A 19,268-nucleotide genomic window follows, 5' to 3' on the forward strand; every position below is an offset into this window, starting at 1 on the left:
TAGGTAAGGACCACTGCTGCTGATATTATTGAAATTGGTTCGATGAAAGTGGTCGTCGAAGAGCTTGTCAAAGGACCGATTGTCTTTAGTAATAATCCAGTCAACCCTAAACATATGCCTACTGTTGTCCAAGTTGATTCAACGCACAAAGATCATGAAGCAAGTAGTAGTAAGTCACTTTCTAAATACCTACAGCCGAGGTGTTGTCCCTAAGGCTTGTCTCACACAAAAAAGAAAAGATTGTAGCTGCTACACAAGTAAGAATTGATGAAGCAACAAGCTGAAAATTTACGGGATGCTACTTTCAATGAGGTTAAACCAATGCAACCCAGAAAGCAAGTATGGCGACCAAAGCTAGATGTTATAACAGCTCCTATGATATCTTTTTTACCAACAACGACATCGGTGGCTATGCAAGATGACTTGGAAGATGAAGAGCTACTTGATTATGGTGATTCGTCGATGCATGTTAATAATGCCTCATCGACTGAAGGTATGGTAGTCAATATGGTTTTTATGTTACCTTCGGAATTTCTTGCTATGGATGAAGGTGAACTGGATCAATTGGATTTGAGGCCAACGATGTAATGTATCAATGAGTAGGTACAAAAATTTAAAGTGGCTTCAAAAGCGTATGGAGTATTGGTCAAATAAGAACGATATTTGTGAGGCCATTTAAGACTTAGATGAGTTAGGTAAGTTAGGTTAAGATTTCTCATCGACTGATCCATTAGAAGAGGTTGATATAGGTGATGGTATTATGTCAAGCCCAACGTTTGTAAATAAAAATATGAAAGCCAATTACAAGGCTAAAGTAATCGAGTTGCTTAAAGAGTACGTTGATTACTTTTCTTGGGAGTATCACGAGATGCAAGACTTAACTGAAAGTTGGTAGAACATTGGTTACCTATTAAAGCATGATTTAGACTTTATAAACAACTACCTAGAAGTTTTAATCCTAATATGTATGATCAGATTAAAGAAGAGATAGAACGATTATTGAAGACTAGATTTATTAGGCCATGAAGGTATGCAGATTGGATATCTAATATTGTCTCGGTTGAGAATAAGAGTAGCGGTAAGTTGCAAGTTTGCCTTTATTTTAGAGATTTGAATAAAGCTACTCCTAATGATGAATATCCTATGCCTATAGCCGACATATTAATCAATGATGCGTTAGGACATAGAATAATTTGTTTTCTTGATGGTAATGCTGTTTATAATCAAATTTTTATGGCCGAAGATGATACGTCTAAAACGGGTTTTCGTTGTTTTGGTTTTGTTAGTTTATTTAAGTGGATGGTTATGACATTTGAGTTGAAAAATATCAGTGCTACTTATGAAAGGGCTATGAATCTAATTTTTCATGATTTATTTTGTGTTATACTAGAGGTATATATTGATGACATAGTTGTTAAATCGGATGGCAATGATTCTCATTTAGCCGATTTATGTTTAGTCTTTGAAAGGATGCGTCAGTATGGTCTGAAAATGAATCCACTCAAATGTGCTTTTGGTGTATCAACTGAGAAATTTTTAGATTTTATAATACATGAGAAGAGCATAGAGATAGATCCTACTAAAATAGAAGCTATACAAAAAGTTTAAGCACCTATATGTAAAAGAGATATGTAGAAATTCTTAGGTAAGGTGAATTATTTGAGAAGATTTATATCAAACTTGTTTGGGAAATTTAGTGCTTTTACGCCTGTAGGGTTGATTACACTCTAATAAGATAATCAAGGGATGAATTATTGTGTAAACCAAATTCAAGAATTAATTCACCCAAATCAAAAATTGATTTAAACTCGGTATTCCACTCAAAACAGATTGTACAAGATCTAGTAAAAATAATGTAGAGAAAAATCTGTTGGTCTGACTGCTCTCAAATTTGAACAACTGAAACTAGATTCAAATACGAAACTAACCAAATAAGAATCGAGTCAAACAAATATGTGGATCAAGAATTATGCCTGGTCGAAATAGGTTGTGTCAACCAGAATCGAGTAGAACAGAACAAAACCAGAATCGAGTTGACTGAAAAGCTACTCGAGATCAAACCAAATCCACTCAAAATTTTCACAGATCAAACACCAAATATTCTGGTAAGGTTTTGGATGGATTAAATAGATATGAAACCTTATATAATCACAAAATTAATCAAAAATCAAAACCAAGTACGCATAATATAAACATAAAAAAAAATTCTGAATCAGCAACTCATCAACTTACAAAAGTTGGTTTTTTATTGCATAGATGAGTTTACAAGATGCCTCTTCATAGCATCCAACAAGGATTTTCATGAAATCCCAAACCCTAGACAAATCTACTCTCTAGATCAAAAGTCTAAATCTAACCTCGTTCTTGACGCTGGCACACCTCGCCTTAACCAAGACCCTCTCAATATATAGCCTCCCAAACTGACCTTTGTTTGTAAACAACCTAGTCATATCCTACCTGGACACAAACCATACCAAAACATGTCGACCCATAACTGAATCCAATTCATGCTTGAGTCCACCTTAGACTAGCACTGGATTCCTTATGGCATTGGACTCTTTGACCAATCAAACTAGCCTGACCTTTCCATGTACTCAAATGACTCCATTATTTGAACACACAATCTGGTTGCCCACGACCTCACGTACGTCTGCCTTCTCCGCAACGCACCTAGTCACATGCATGTAACCTTGTCTTCATGTACACTGTTCTCTAGCTCAAACGTCTGGCATGACATTCTTGATCACTATGACCTCAGTTCCTCATGAACCTAGTTGTTGAACCTCAGTTTCTCTCTGAACTTAGTTTGTCGATCTGTCATCAACCACGTTCACCTTCAAGCAACAGATGCACATGAATCAACAAACGAGTACGAGCACAAGTCCTTTCCGACTTGACCCAAGATCAGTTCACGCAACACCACGCAAACTTCAAGCAAAGTCAACACGCTAACATAAGCAAACCTAACTATTGATAGCGCTTCAAACTATCTATACTATCGAAGCATATCTAAGCAATATCTTAGTAACTCATGAACATAATCTTAATGTTATTATGCTAAATCACTTTGCTCTATCAATTTCAACATTCAAACCAATTTTTCATCACATAATCTCACAACGCCTATACTTCGGTTAAAGAATGAGACCGAATTTACTTTATGGGGGTAGAACAACAGTTTGCATTTGATAGAATCAAAAGATATGTGTCTACTCCTCCGGTGCTTCGGGCGCCTAAAGCCATGTTGTGTTTTCGGTAGTATATTGATGTAGGAGATGATGTGATTGGTGCTGTGTTGATACAAGAAATTGATGGCAAGGAGTATGCAATCACTTACATGAAGAAGTATGCTTATCATTCTGTTATGCTTGTACAATGATAAGATATTATTTGCTATCTAGTACTTGCATAGTAGCATGTCAAGCCGATATTATTAAGTATATGTTGCAAAGGCCAATTTTGAGTGGTAGAATTGGTAAATAGGCTTATGCACTTATAGAGTATGATTTGGCTTATAAATATTTGAAATCTATGAAAGGCTAAATTGTAGCTAATTTTTTTGTTGACTATCGAATTGATGATAAGCATGATTTAGAAGTTGACTATATGTCTATTAAACCATGGAAACTTTATTTTGATGGTTCGACTTGTAGGGTTGGACAAGGTGTTAGTCTTGTTTTTATGTCATGTAGAGGTGGTGTTTTTTAAATATCTTATCATTTAGATTATTTTTGTAATAATAATCAACCCAAATATGAAGCTCTCTTGTTAGGATTAGAAATTTTAAGTTCTATGGGTGTGAAGAACATAGAAATTTTTAGTGATTTGTTGTTAGTTGTACAGCAAGTTTTTGATAATTATCAATGTTTTGACGGATAGCTAAATAGCTACCTTGATAAGTGTTTAGACATCATTGTTGTTTTAAATGATTTTGCTATTGATCATGTGTCTAGAGATGATAACTTTATAGCAAATGATTTAGCACAATAAGCATCTGGCTATCAAGTTAATAGAGGCAAGTTATTTGTAATTAAAAGACCAATGCTTGAAAGTGTTAATCATTGTGTAGTTGAACATGAATTTTTGGGTTCTGTTGTGTCTTCTCTAGTGGGAGAAAAGGTTGAAGTGGCTAAATCTGAAGACTGAAGAAGGCCTTTAATTGATTACTTGAAGGATCCGAGTAAAAGTGTTAATAGAAAGATTCGGCGGCAAGCCTTCAAATATACATTGTTGAACGATGATTTATATCGCCGAACTGTGGATGATTTGTTTCTTAAGTGCTTGGGTTCGGATCAAGTAAGAGTTACTATAGGTGAATTACATACAAACATATGTGGTACACATTAATTAGCACGCAAGATGAAATGGTTATTGAAAAGAGGTGGATTTTATTGGTCTACTATGCTTGATGATTGCTTTAGATACTATAGAGGATGTGATGCATGTCAGAAGTTTGGTGATATTCAATTGGTTCATGCTGCTATGATGCATCCTATTATTAAATTATGGCCGTTCCGAGGTTGAGGAATGGATTTCATCGGTCAAATACATTCTCCATCATCTAAGTGACATCGCTTCATTTTGGTTGCTACGAATTATTTTACTAAATGGGCTGAAGCTGTTCCTCTGAAGAACATAGCCCACAAGGAGGTGATTGATTTTATATTGGAGCATATTGTTCATAGATTCGATATTCCGCAGACTTTAACTACAGATCAATGTACTTCATTCATGTCACATCAGGATTGATGAAGTGACAGATGAAAGGTTGAAGGCTTGATGGAGACCGAGAAAGACAAATTAAGAGTAGCTAAAGCTTACAACAAGAAGGTAAAAGCAATATCATTTCAGATTAAGGATCTTGTGTGGAAGACTATCTTGCCTATTGGGTCGGAGGACAACAAGTTCAACAAATGGTCTCCAAGTTGGGAGGGTCCGTACAAAGTTGTAAGTATCATCTTTAGAAATTCTATTTGTTAAAAACTTTGTAAGGCGAGAAATTACCCAAAGCTATTAACGGACGATACTTGAAGAGATACTATTCTATTGTGTGGCAAGATGCTTAAAGAAACATGGGCCTAAGGAGTATTCATGGCCAATGTTTTATTCATCGCTCTAAGAAAGGGCATGTGTTGATAAAAAAAAATAGCATGGTTAAGTTTTTTTTAACACCGGATGTTACGGTGCTAAGGTTGTGTGATCGCTGAAATATCTGGTGCGTAGAATAGGTTAGTGCGATGATTTGCAGATATTCCCTTAGAAATTGGTCCGATGAGGTCTCCGGCAGAAGCATCGGACCGTCCGATGAGTTCAAGATGTTTTTGAGAGAGTTTTGTAGCTCTTGGAAATTAGTCTGGTGTTTAGAAATTTTTCCTCACTGGAACATCTAGTGTTCAGTCTCATAGTTGGAAGTTTTAGCATATCAGAACATCCGATGTTATCATCGGAACATCCGGTTAAATATTTAATCTAAACTGAGAGGTCGATGTTTTGGAATTTTAGACATTTTGGTCATATCGGACCATCCGATTAAAGGATTAGAATATCCGATTATTTATTTTTGTCCAACTCGAGAACCCCATAGTTTGAAAAATCGAACATTCCGGCTATATCGGAACTTCCTATGTTCTAATTGGAACTTCCAATTAAATATTTTTTTTCAACTCGAGAGGCTCATGCTTGGGAAAATTGGATTCTTCGACATGATCGGAACATCCGATGGGGGAATAGGAATTTTCAATTCAAATTAGCTCGAGATTTTGGAAAGAGATTGAGTCGGATTTAAGACGAGGTAAGACTATCCCTCCTTATAAATATAAATGAACATGCCTAATTGAAATCATCCAACATCCAATCGAACAAATACAATTTAATTTTCTCACATTTTTATTCTCTTTTTCCTTAATTATATTTTTCAATCTCTATCACTCTCTATTTTTTATCTCGACGATCAAGAATAAGCCACTATCTTCCTATGCTCTGATAAAGTTTCTCATGAGAATAGGTGACTGTAGCGTCACAACTAGATTTCTTAAGTGCTGCTCATCAGGTACTATGATGGAAACTTTCAATCATCCCGATGGAAACATCCGATCTAAACTAGAAGTTTCATTCATTTTGCATACTAGACGCTCAATATTTAACGTGAGTTTAGATTGAGGGGCAATGGATTGACAGAGGTCAAGTGGATCGACCCGCCTCACCCAGCTTCCCTTCGACACCCTTGTTGCGGCGGCCGGCGGCGCCCCATCCATCATGCCATCGTCCAACGCCGCGCGCAAGGCAAAGGAGCCGCCCCTCTGCCGGCGGCGGCATCCTCCAACGATGATCAAAGCAGCAAGAGCTCCGTGGAGCCGTTCCCTGCAGTGAACAAGGCGAAGAAGGAGACGAACGCCAAGAGCTCCGTGGATGACGACGAGCCCACAGCCAACGGCGATGAGGATCCCGCCCACCCGGATTCGCTGACGATCTTAGGCGAGGTTCCCCCTTCAGGCAAGTTTATGCTTGTGAAATCACTAGATGTCACGCCCCTCTTGGGGATTGTGAAATTTTTCATCTTGTTAGATTAGATGTGCTCAAGCATTGGTACACTTTTGCATATTGTTTGCTCCATCTGTTGCTAAAATTGTTACTTACCGCACCGGCTTGTTAGTAGGTATACCTAATTAGAGAATTGGATGGTTCTCTCTAGTCTGGTGATTAGGACATTAGGTCCTGCATTTCTTGCTCGGACCTTAGCTAGTGTACTACTATGAGTGTAGCTTGTATTTTAGCTTGTATTTGAGTTTGTGATCTTATCAGTTTCAGTACAATATCCGTCCAATCCAATCTATGCTTTATGAATTTTCGAGTATTTGCTTCTGAAATTTCTCTTAGTGCTGTAATTTTCTTCACTACACTTCTGCTGCTACAAGGGTGGATGGGCGCATCCTCTTGCCCACTAATTCTCTTTGTTGCTACATTCATGTAGTGTTAAGAAATGGTATTATATTTACTCTTACACATTCAGAACATATCTTTGGTCATGGTTTTTTTTTTCCTCCAAAAACGTGTCTTTTGGTCATGGTTTCGATCAATTCATGCCATGTAGCTCAGAGGGAAGATAGATTGTTCAATGAAGCGGCATCTCTTGTACTGTGAATTCCTCACATGTTTCGGTGACCAAACTGCTCATGTACATGTTAGAGTGTTCAGTTTTGGCCTTGAACTCAGAAAAATTCTTTTCAGAACTTTCTTGCAATTGAATGCTACTAGTGCTCTTCAGTAGCTGCCTGAGAAGCAGTTGTACAGAGTTCTGAGACGACTTCTTTGCAACAGTCAATTAAATTTACTATGTGCGTGTTGAGTTCAATGAGCTAAAGATGTTTTCCTAAGGTAATAACAGATTATTGATCAACTAGGTAGTATATGTCATATGGGCACATGCTATTCAGAATTGTGTATTCTTGAAGCTGTCTATGCTTCAAGAAACCTATGGCTGAGAAGTGATCTTTATATTGGAGAGAAATAGGTTCAAGCATAGCCTTTAACATGTGCCAGAAAGTCTTTGCTTCTTGATCGAGAATGACGTCTTTATCTTCAGTGAAGGCACTACAGACATAAATCTTTATATTGGAGCCCATATAATCTGTCCATCAGAAATTCAGAGTATCAATTTGAACGTCTGAAGGTTATAGTTTTCCAATTTTACAGATCAATTAACTTTTTTGCATATTTATATGTTGATATGATCCATTGCTGGTGGTGTGACATAATATATTGTGATTAAACTTGATCAAATTCAAGGTTTGGACTGAATAATGGATAGAGTATAGTGTTGCTGTTGTGAATCTTCTTTTTTCCCTTGGTTTTGCCTCAAAATAATGGGCTAGAGGAACCCCATTTCTCATGGCTAGGTTCCATGCTCGCACTAAATCACAAATTGCTGTTGCCATTTGAGTTGCAACACATGCTTAATTTTGCAAATGAATCGCCCACACCGCAGAAGTGTAAGCATGTGAGGAAACATTCCAGGGAGGGTGTTCAGAAATAATAGGATGTAGGATCTGTCTCTCTTTTAATCTGTAACCTTATAGAAATCGTAAGACTAGTTAGTACTCTTTAATATCTTGTCTGTAGATGATAGCTTATTTACTTTGCTGGCGGGCACATTACATGCTCGGCCTAGCACTTGTCAACAACCAAAAATTGGCTGAAGGGATAAAAGCACCAGAGAAAGCTGGTAATGCTTTGCTGGGAGGGACAACACAAAACAAGTGTGCGAACAAGCAATTGCATGCTTCAATTCTGTGTTGTTTTCCAGTAGAGAACAATCCCCTCAAATAATTTATGTCTTCTGTATAAACAGGCTGTTTAAATTATGTAATGTTACTAATCAAAACACAAAATACAATGAGCACAACATTGCTCAGTTTTTTTTCCCCTTGTTTTTCCTATTTTGGTGCTATTATTTGTGAAAGTAATGTCCTTGGAATGATGTTTTGGTGTTGTCTTGATGCTCTCAGCCCATGGCAGCACTTGAATCAATCTATAAGATCCATCGAGATAAATTTTGCTAGAGATCCACCCAGCGGCGGATTCAGGAGGGAGGCCGCTCCTCCCCCCTCCTAAAAATGCATGGAAGAGTAAGAAGAAAAGAGTAAAAAAAAAAGGAGGAAAAGAAGAAAAGAGAGCCCCTTCTTGCTCCGGATCCGCCACTAGACCCACCTCTACCTTTATGTAGGGTAGTGGCTGGTGTTTTATGTCATCCCTAAATATTTTCTCGTCGTTTTGTTTCTTTCCTGATTCTTTTTTCTGTTCTTATTTTTTTTATTTTTTATCATCTTTAACAAATTTTTTAAGGAATTTGTAAAACGAAAGAAGAGAAAATCTCATTTTAGAGGGAATAACTTTGAGAATCCTTTGTTACAAAGGAAAGTCGTTGATATGTTAAAGAGAACGAAAATTCTATCACAAAGGTTAGTTGGTGCGTTAAAGACAGCGGTGGCTGGTTGGTAGCGCGACGCGCGACGGCGGCGAGGCCGGCGACCATGGAACAACATCTCGAGCGTCAGTTAGCTTTGTTCACTCCCACAGGACATGATAGAACAGGCCAACAGGGTGACTGACCCACGAAAGGCCGGAGCCCATCATCCATTTTCGCCGGAATGGCTACTTTTTGCTAGCTCCGGCGGTCCAGCATAGCTATTCCGAGGTCAACAACCATTCACTGCTCCCATGCTACTAGCCGGTAGGTTGGAGGGCCATGCCTTTCTTAATTCTGGTACCTCGCTACATTTTCTGGCGCCGTTCGAGACTTCCACTGACCTCATCGTTGGATCTCCTAAACCTTAACCGTCACCGTTCTGCCACTCTGTTGCATCATATCGCCCGTCAATGACTATTGACTACAATTAAATAAGTTTATATGAATATTTGATTTATTTATTTATATCAAAAATATTAAAAGAGTCGACGAAAAAAAATCATAAGACAAGTAAGCCGTACGTGCAAACGACGTGCAGAGTTGCATTCGCCATCACCAACCCTTCCAAACAAAGGCCGAAACGCCCTCTCCATTCCACACCGTCGCCGGCCTCACACATAAAAATGCCTCCTTTTCTTCTTTCTTGGTCGTCGTTGTTGCCGTCGCGTTGGTGGAGGTGTTAGCAATTGGGGCCACAAGAATGAACGCTTCTGGTGCAGCGCCGCCGCCGCCGCCGCACGGGGGTTCCATAGCAAGCACCATCGAGAGGAAGCTAAGCCCGGGGATCCTCCTCATCGCCATCCTGGCGATGGTCTTCTTCATCTCCGGCCTGCTCAACCTGCTGGTGCAGTACCTCCTGCGGCTGCGGCGGGCCCGGCGGCGCCGGCGCCGCGTCGGGGACGCGGCCGGCGACGGCAGCCCGACGCCGTTTCAGGGCCAGCTCGGTCAGCTGTTCCACCTCCACGACGCCGGCGTCGACCAGGCCTTCATCGACGCGCTGCCCGTCTTCCCCTACCGCGCCGTCGCGGGGCGACGCAAGGACCCGTTCGACTGCGCGGTGTGCCTCTGCGAGTTCACCATGGACGACAAGCTCCGGCTTCTGCCGACGTGCGGCCACGCGTTCCACGTGGCCTGCATCGACGCCTGGCTGCTGTCGCACTCCACCTGCCCGCTCTGCCGCGGCAGCATCCTCGCCGAGGCCGACCACAAGATGGCGTCCAGCCCGATCCTGCTCATGCTCGAGTCCGAGAGCCTTCCCGAGACGGTCGTCGGGGACGGCAGTGATCCGGGAGATAGAGACAACGAGGAGTCACCGAAGGCAGAGGAGATCGTCGAGGTGAAGCTTGGCAAGCTCAGGTGCGTGGACGGCAATGTTAATGCTGGGGACCTTGCAGTCCATTGCACAAGTAGCAGCAATGGCAATGACAGGGGAAGTCTTGGACAGAGGAGGTGCCTGTCCATGGGATCCTACGAATACGTCATGGACGAGCACGCCGCGCTCCGCGTCGCCGTCAAGACGACGCCCAAGAGGAGGCCCGCGAGCTCGAGGTCGCGCCGCCGCCTCGCGCTGTCGGCGTGCGACTTCGGGGGCTCCAACAAGGGCGCGTGGGAGACGGCGGTGACGGAGGCCGCCGCGTCAGCGGACGCCGGACGGTGCAGCGACGGCGCCGCGAGCCTGAACAAGGACAGCTTCTCCACGTCCAAGATCTGGATGGTCTCGGCCTCCAAGAGAGAGGATAATGGTCGCCGGACAGCAGAATTGGCCGCCGAGAGGCGCGCGCTGTCGTTCCGGTGGCCGTCGATGGCCGCCGGGTGCAAGAAGCACCGCGGGAGCGAGGAGAGCTGGGACGTAGAGGTGGCAGGAAGCTGCGGCGACAACGGCGTGCCGTCTGTCGCGGAGGAGCGGCCGTCGTTCGCGAGGGCGGCGCTGCAATGGGATGCCGGCGGGAGGCAGGGAGGCCATTCTTGATCGCATATAGTTTGCACACTGAACACACAAGATTGTTTTTTTTTTCTTGTTTGATCTCTCCTCTCTTTTCGTTTTATTTCTCAGATTGATTATAGTGATTTCAAATCAAGAAATTTGTGTGAAGGAAGTGACATGAATTTCATTGGTGTGATCCACACCACACTTTGCAGAGGAACCCTCGTTTTCGGTTGATTTGCTTTGCAATTTCAGCAGAGTTGGAGGAACTTGGAAGCCACTCATGAGCAAAAGAAGCGTGGTTTTTTAGATTTGTCAGGCAGATAGTGATGGATTTGAAACAATACAAAACTACAAACCTTGTCTGTTTTAAAAAGGAAAAATTGCAACTCTCCTGTCGGTTCAGTTAAAAAAAAAGGAAAAATGGAGCTACCCCCTGATCGAAATAATCAGAGTCAAATGAGTTATTTAAGAAAAAAAAAAGGGTCTTACTCATCATTTCAAAATGGTACTGATGAAAATTAGGACAGTGGGCAGTTTTTTCTTTTAGAGAGGAAGGACAATTTTTTTTTCTTTTAGAGAGGAAGGACAAATGAACAGCCCAACTCTCAAACTCTTGCAAAGACTGGTGAATGCAGACAAACAAAGTGCAGGCCTGTCCCATAAGAGAAACAAAGATGTCATGTCCCTGGTAAGAAAGTGAGGTTAATCACTGGGCCATGGATCATCGGCATAATTAGCATTTTAGTGGTGCTGGCACATTTGTGGTTTGACTTGCAACTGCCTGCCTCAGGTGCTGCCGTGCCTGAACTGCTGATGCATGTGATGAGAAGGTGAGAGGAAGCCGGATGGGCGTCTCAAATCCTCATCTCCCCACGTTGCTTTGTTCCATTCATGAGCTGTTCTTCTGGCAGCAGCAGCAAAAATCTTGGTAGTGGAGTGGACTCTGCAGGCTTATACTACCCATTTTGTTTTACATGCCGTTGCAATAGTAGTTGCACTTTGTCTACATCTGTTGTACCAGTAATCTATAATGTGGACAATGTACAGTGTGCAACTGCTAGAATGTTTAGCATTTGTGCCGCCATAAATCTTGCAAATTACCAAAATCACATGCAATTTTGGGGAAAAATATATAAACTCTTTTGGGTCTCATGCTTGTTTTTTATTATGAATCAAAATCAAAAACAAACAGACCGATTCTACAATCCAGATTCCACAATCTGAAGGCAGATTATGCCATAATCAAGGAGAAGGTGATTCTGAATTCTAGATTATAGATTATGGCTTATATTTACCCACCAAAGACATTATAAACGTACCGTTTCACTTCTTTTCTCTTCTCTCTCTCTCCGCTCTCTTCGTTCGCTCTTGCTGCCACTCGGTCGAGCCGTCATAGCAGAGGTCGAAACCAGGCGCCACCGCCCGCCATTGCCATTGCCGGTGCTACTCCACTGGCCGCCGGCCGCCAAGATCCACCTGGGAGAGTTCTCCTTGTCGCCCTCTCCTTAAACTCGAGCACTTCTTCAATTTTTCTCATTTGTGTCATCTCCCAATCAATCCCGATAAGCATCATGTCTCTGTCCAATTCCTCGCGCTCGACGCTTCTATGTGTTCCTCTCATTCTCCTTGTTCCATCTGTATGTGCAGTGAAGCCATGAGCTCGTCGGATTTCAGAGTCCCTCATCGCGCCGCCATCATCAACCATTGTTGTTGGTCCTTCGCATCCGAGGTTAGAGCTCCCTTCCTCTATGTTAATTGAGCACTAGTAGGTCCTAGGGAAGATGTAAGTTAGCTTCATGTCGACGATTAGCCGTTGTACCACCGCCACACCATGGGCCTCCTTTTCATTAATGCCGGTCGCCGTCGCCTGCCCTCTCTGACCGTCAATCAACACCGTGACCACCGTAGATAGTTTCCTTATCTTGTCGCGATGTCGTAGAGCTTGATCCCGCCGTTTCCCGTAACTTGTAGCTCGAGGTCACCCTCGCCGCAGTCCATGGAGTCCGGCCAGTCCAAGTAGCGCTGTCACCGACTGTTTGCACAGTAAGATGCTGCGAATCCATTTTGCTACTAAGCCCTCATAGTCATGCCGCCGTTCGCGTGGTGAGAGAGTCTATAGGGTAGGGGGAAAGAGAAGGGAGATTATAATAATTTAGTGTTGTTTATTTTAGATTGTACAATTTAAATTTTAAAAATCTAGATTTTAAGTTGAGAGAATCATAATCTGGATTGTTAGAATCATAATAAAAAATAAACAGGCTCTTAGATTTAGGAACCGCAGACGAAACAGTTCAGTTTCAGTAGGAATATGAAAATTTTCACGCGCACTCCATCGAACTAGATTTATGTGACAGCAATTTCATGACCTTACACCAATGCTTACGTATTGTGAATAACTGACAAGTTAAAAACGATGCGTCCGATCTTTTCAAGTGAAGTGTGCAACAGATGAGGTATTTGAGCATGCACTGTATTTCTTATGAACAGAAAAGGAGAAAAATGCACGCTGGAAACTGGTGAGTCAATTTTTGACCGAGTATAGGACCACGCAGCTATAGAAAAGCTGACATTTTTTTAGTTCTTTCCTCTAGTTTTTGTTCTTCTTTTTAACCTGGGTTCAGGAGTGCCCATGCTGCATGCATCATTAGGTTCACAAATCCGGCGAGTAAAAGGTGAATGCGACCGGTCAAGCGGCACAAAAGTTGGATAAGAATTGACCGTGTTTAGGAGCAAGCAACATCATCTTGAGTAGATGGCAAGGTTGAGAAAGGTAGGCAGGCAGGCGAGCAAGCATGCTCCATGCAAATAGCAGAGGAAGTTCATGGAGACAGGTGGAGGAGGAAAGAAAAGGGTCTGGGCCAAGCAGAAAATTAGTCACACAGTAGTAGCTTAAAAGATTGGAAACTAGTCCTGTTAGTAGCATATGAGTAGTTGGGGAATAATAATCAACAAATGCAATGATAAGTCAGAGAGTTCAACTTTAATCTGTCTGTGCTAGTTTCTAACAGCCAAAACAGTGAAATACTATTAGTCTTCAATTTCATTGGAAAAAGCCATGCACACAAGCTTTTCAGAAGGATATAGTTTTTTTCTCTCCAAGATCCCATCAATCGCTGCTTGATCTTTTCTTCTGGAGAGTTGCTCCATGACCTTGCAATTCAGCTCCTTTCCAGAAGATCTCAAAAGAAACGAAGCAAATGATCGACACTCGTTTTTGGATCTGAATCGTAACAGTGATGATGAACTCATGGTCGCATGGGTCTGCAACTCATGGCTACTGTTCTTTTTTGCAGGTAGTTTATCTGCAGCAACCAACCCTGTGGACTGCCCCGTGCATGCTGTCCCCACCCAGGCAATCTCACTTCATCTCAGCTCACTAGCTAGCTCAGTTCCTTCTGATCTGTGCATGCGCTGCCTAACTAACCACCCCTTTGACCAAATCCCCAAATGGCAGGGCAGAATCGCAGGCATCACACATGAACAATTTGTGTCGGCGTGGAGGCTTACGCCTTTTGCTCTCGATCTGCACCTTTGGCCGCGGTTCAGACTGAATCACCCAATGTTCAGAGTTGAGTGATCCAAGTTAACCCACTTATTACCGGATTTTGAGTTGAAAACTGGTCACAATTGTGAGCGTTGGATCAAGATCTGACAGTTAAAAACTGGTCATCCTCTCCCTCCATGCTGCCATATATATCGTCATCCTCCCCACTCCTAGCTCTAACACTCAACAATCCTTGGTCGCCAACCGTTGCCATGCCACGTCTAGATGTATACTAGAAAATAGCGCATCATTGATGTGCCGTATGACCAATCACTGAGACAGGAGTGTGTAATAAGTCTATAATCTATTTGTGAGAATGTTAATATTTCAGATAACCCATTTTCTACACTTTTCTCTTGTATTGTGTAACCCTTGGAGTGTCATATGCAAGGATTATGTAACCCTTGTTTGACATTGTCAAGGATAATGAAGTAAATGTTTTCCTTGCTAACTTGTATCCATGAGATGTTGCCGAAGTGAGCTACTTTTTATTTGCCTGGCAGCTTTAGGTGAGAGATGGATCCAAACATGTCCCTTGTGACCGTGATTTTATGTTGATCTTCTTGTAGAAGTGTACTCTACAAACAGAACTGAAACTTAACATGAAGCTTATATCAGAGGGGAAAACCATCGATTTAGTGTGACGTGATATGATAATTTATGTACGCTTGTGACTTGTGAGAATGTTAAATTACACAATTAAAAAAAAGGATATCATTATGTTAAGCTATATGTTTCCTCTCAACCCTATCAATTTGCAGGATAGAAATATGTTGGTTCAAAGTTTACAACCTGAATCCGTTAATCCCTTCCAACTGTGAGGTTGGAGATAGTCTAGCAAACTTTATTTTTTATGGCTTTCGTTTCATTTGTACTGTATTATATAATGGTGATCAAGATAAAGTACTATGAAAACTTACAACCTTTGGCATCAATTAACCTATATTTCCTTTTCTGAAGGATACGTGTAACATATTTATATAAAAAAGCATAAGGTAATAGTGTACAGGGTGAATTTTTTATTAGCTCGGCTACTGCATTGTAACCCCAATGGAATAAATACAAAAGTAAAAATGCATCAATCCAAGGAGAGCAAGCCGGATAGAAAGTTATCAAGGGACATTACCGTAATTCTAAGTACAGTTCTCATAATATTGGAGATCGTAGGAATTACAGGAATTCTAAATACCGTAATGTAATGTCCTACAATTTCTGAAGAATCATACATCCCAAATAAATACTGTAATGTACCCTTTGCACACAATCTCTTAATGTACCAATAGATTTATGCTAAGATCACCGAGACGGAAATAACATTGTAGATTAGTCCAGACAATAGTCTGTGGATTGCACACCTGCAAGTCTGAACTGAATATCTCTGTATACATATAATCCAAGATAATTGTAGGCTTTTGAACAAAAACCAAAGTCGTGAATGCAATCCGAGTTGGAACGATATGTTTGTAGGATTGATCAGGTGTCCATGCTATGAAAAACACAACATAAACGAAGAAGAAAATTGAGACAGACGAAAATTTAGTGATGATGTAAACAGAAATAGAGTTGATCCATATTTTAGTTTGTCTCCATGTTGACTATAAATTAATGCTTTGGAATGATTCTGATTCATATCTTGGCTCGGTCATAGTTGAGACATCTGTTTGATTCTTGGGAAAGGCAGCTTGCTGATTTTGCCTACATCAAACATCTCAAAGAAGCACACCCCATTTTATCTGGATATCATCAAGCATTTAACTGAATGGAAGATAATAACAAACCTACTAATAGGTAGCACAAAGCAGGAGGTGCAGCAGGCAGTCGGGCATAATGGAGAGCTCCAATCCGAGGCTACTGTCCGAGAAAGATTAGAGTTAAAGAGTAGTAGACTTCCATTAGTCAATCTGCTAGGGGAAACAAACTACCTCTTTTGGTGAAGGCTATACGATGTCTTCTGTCAAATGGAAGCCTGACAAAGGGCTCTAGCTTGGAGACGGCTACCATAGGGGGTAGCTGCGCCGTGCGCTTGGGATAACATCCCGTTGCAAGGATGGACGGAGCATCTGTGTGTGAGAGGAGATCGGATATGGTGTGAAGCCTCCTGACGATGGACAACTCGACTATACCATTAGATATACTGCAATCAGAATGGCATGATAAGTACACACTTATTTTCTCTGTAACATTAAAGGTCAGGAACAAAACAATCGATTATCAACAGCTTATAGAAATGTTCTTGAACATTTACGTCGTACCGGTTGATGGCTGATATAGAAACAGCAACTTAATTTGTTGTATCTTATCGTAGAGCTATATGAATAGTTCAGAAGAATAAACCTTCCAATCCAATTGTCAAGAGAAGAAGATCAGCACTTAAAGCCTCCATCTAGCCTATCCTAACAAACATGATCCCATTCCCTAAAAGGCAACTTTACCAAAGCTGATTTACAAAAGGAACAATAGAAAATTATATGCACAACAAAAATGGGTAGAGGTACGAATTTGTTGTTTCTAGTCTGAAAGATGCATGAAAGCCTAAAACATATACTTAGATAGTAACAAACTAACAATAAAGATCATCTAGCAAAGTAATATCTCAATTTCATTTTGCAGTCTTGCTATGTTACAAGTTAGAGATAGGGAGAGCTACACATTCTAAGAACGCATTAGATTGATATAAAATGAGCTGAAATTAAGAACATGGGAAACTAAACATGAACCTATGACGTACTGAGACACACATATATATAGATTGTAAATATGGAGCAAATGAATATGGCACTTCTCCTATCTGTTGGCGTGCATAATTATCATGCGTACAAACAAAAGAAAGAAAAAAGAAAACTTTAAGGTGACCAAATTTAAATAAAATTTTGAATTTAATTTTTAATAAAGTCATGTCACTGGTATATTCTACATATTCCATGGTGAAAATTAATAATAAAGTTGGAAGAGCCAAAATTCGGATGCATGATGTCCAGATAGAAGTGCTACGACGAGAGCTTGGTGTAAACCAAGCTAGAGTTTCACCTAAACACAAGGAGATAATCCAGAGGAGAAAAACAGACAATGGAGGTAGGACAACATATGGAGGCAGCTGACAAAGACAAACAATAGCGCAATCTACCATAGTTAGATTACCGTGGAGGTGTAATGTGTTTGAAGAACGGGAGAAGTGAGGTAGCTAGATATTAACATGAGCAAGAGAAAGAAGAAAAAGGGATAAAATTAAATAAAAATTAGATGAGTGTCAACAAAGTAATTATATATTATGAAATTACAAGTGGCTAATAAAAAATTGATGACCCCACAGAGCTAGAGCATAAGGGCCAAAAGAACAAACGATACTCAATTATCAATAATTTTTTGGTGGTAATATGATATATTATATTGTGCCTAGGAGAATTCAGGTATAAACATCGGACGCTGTAAGGGCCTGTTTGTTTCAGCTAGAGATTCTGAAAAGCAGCTTATAAAAGCTGAATTGTTAAAAGCTGGATTGTGAAAAGCTGGATTGTGAAAAGCTTTTAGACTGTAGATTCTAAAAAAATTTAATGGACAGTTTAGTAAAATGGACTTTCACAATCTATCAAAAGCTGAGAAAAACCAGCTTCTCAGATTATCACAATCCAACCAGCAGATTTTAAAAAGCTATAACCAAAAGCTGCCTGTTTGTTTCAGCTTCGGATTATAAAAGCTGAAAGTCAGAATCCGAAGCTGAAACAAACAGGGCCTAAGGATATATATCCTAGTGTTGAATCTTCTATAACCAAGCGTTGGACGCCACCCGCAAGCTTCCGCTGCCCTCCATGGGGCAAAGAGATACAGAGCATGCCTCGTATATGAGCATGTTCAGAGTCTGCGACCGCGCAGGGCCCTCCAAATCCCCGCACGATGCGGCGGGAATAGCATATATGATTAAAACAAAATGTTCTGTTTGTGATGCATGTGTGAAGGTGCTAGCTGAATGGGCACATAGATTAATTAATTTATCGAGGATACAGAATGAAAATAGGACTGGAACAAAGAAGATCAAGTGGAAATCTATTATGAATTGAATGGAGAGAAAGAAAGATTTGGACTTGACAAAGAAGAACACCAATTTGAAGCAAAGATTGTAGAGAGAAACTGAAAATCCTCAAAATATACCTCAGTGGCACTCTGTTGCTCCTCTGCACGTGCTCGATGAGCTCGTGGGAAGGCCGGGGAGGCTGCAGCTCGACAACCCGACATCAGAGCTGAGAGTCAGGGGCAGATGCGTGACCCTAGAGATGGGAGTCTTGTCGAAGATGGTTAACAAAACAACCCGGTGTCCGTTGTCGCGGGTGCTTAGTGCCATGTGCTCCGTGTCGAGCGAGGACATGAGAGCACCGGCACCGTGGGCGACCAGGATGCCGTCCAACGCCCGACGGGATCAGGGGCCAGCAGTGGCGGCGGAGAGTGGGGCAGCCACAGGAAGGAGGTGGATGGGATCCCGTCGGGATGGACGGGGATGGAGGTGAGAGACTGATGGATGGTGGAGCGGGCAAGGCCGTGGTGGAGGAGCGGGAGGAGGGGGCGAGCGGGGGACTCGACGCCTCTCGAAGGACCCGGCGCATGGAGCAGATCCGATGGCCAGTATTCCTCCATGGAGAGGCTTCCCGGGCTTCACCAATCGATGACAGCGGCAGTGGCGGCGAGGTGCGTAGAGCCGGATGTATGGTGCTCAAGGAAGGCGATGGGCTTCACCAACAGGCGGTGGTGGCGGTTGCGGTGAGGTGTGCAGAGGCCAATAAATGGTGTTTCAGGCGGACGGAAGAGAGATCAGGATATCTACTTGCGAGCGAGCGAGCGAG

The 19,268-nt window shown here is 41.6% G+C and overlaps 1 protein-coding gene and 1 long non-coding RNA gene across 3 annotated transcripts; one reads left to right on the forward strand and one right to left on the reverse strand.

Moving 5' to 3' along the window:
- Positions 1 to 9,492: 9,492 nt before the first annotated feature.
- LOC133925791 (putative RING-H2 finger protein ATL49) lies at positions 9,493 to 11,109 on the forward strand. The gene has a single exon (XM_062371543.1). The coding sequence runs from the start codon at positions 9,666 to 9,668 to the stop codon at positions 10,932 to 10,934; it is 1,269 nt and encodes a 422-aa protein (XP_062227527.1). The 5' UTR covers positions 9,493 to 9,665; the 3' UTR covers positions 10,935 to 11,109.
- A 4,458-nt stretch (positions 11,110 to 15,567) lies between these two features.
- Positions 15,568 to 19,268, reverse strand: LOC133926389 (uncharacterized). 2 transcript variants are annotated; one of them, XR_009911089.1, is made up of 3 exons: positions 18,583 to 19,268; positions 16,359 to 16,570; positions 15,568 to 16,287 (listed from the first exon to the last, which is right to left on the reverse strand). It is a non-coding gene; the product is annotated as an uncharacterized LOC133926389 (long non-coding RNA). The 2 variants fall into 2 exon arrangements; XR_009911088.1 differs by having other exon boundaries at positions 15,568 to 16,284; positions 18,583 to 19,264.

This window comes from Phragmites australis, chromosome 8, assembly GCF_958298935.1.
Source record: "Phragmites australis chromosome 8, lpPhrAust1.1, whole genome shotgun sequence".
Lineage (NCBI taxonomy): Eukaryota > Viridiplantae > Streptophyta > Magnoliopsida > Poales > Poaceae > Phragmites > Phragmites australis.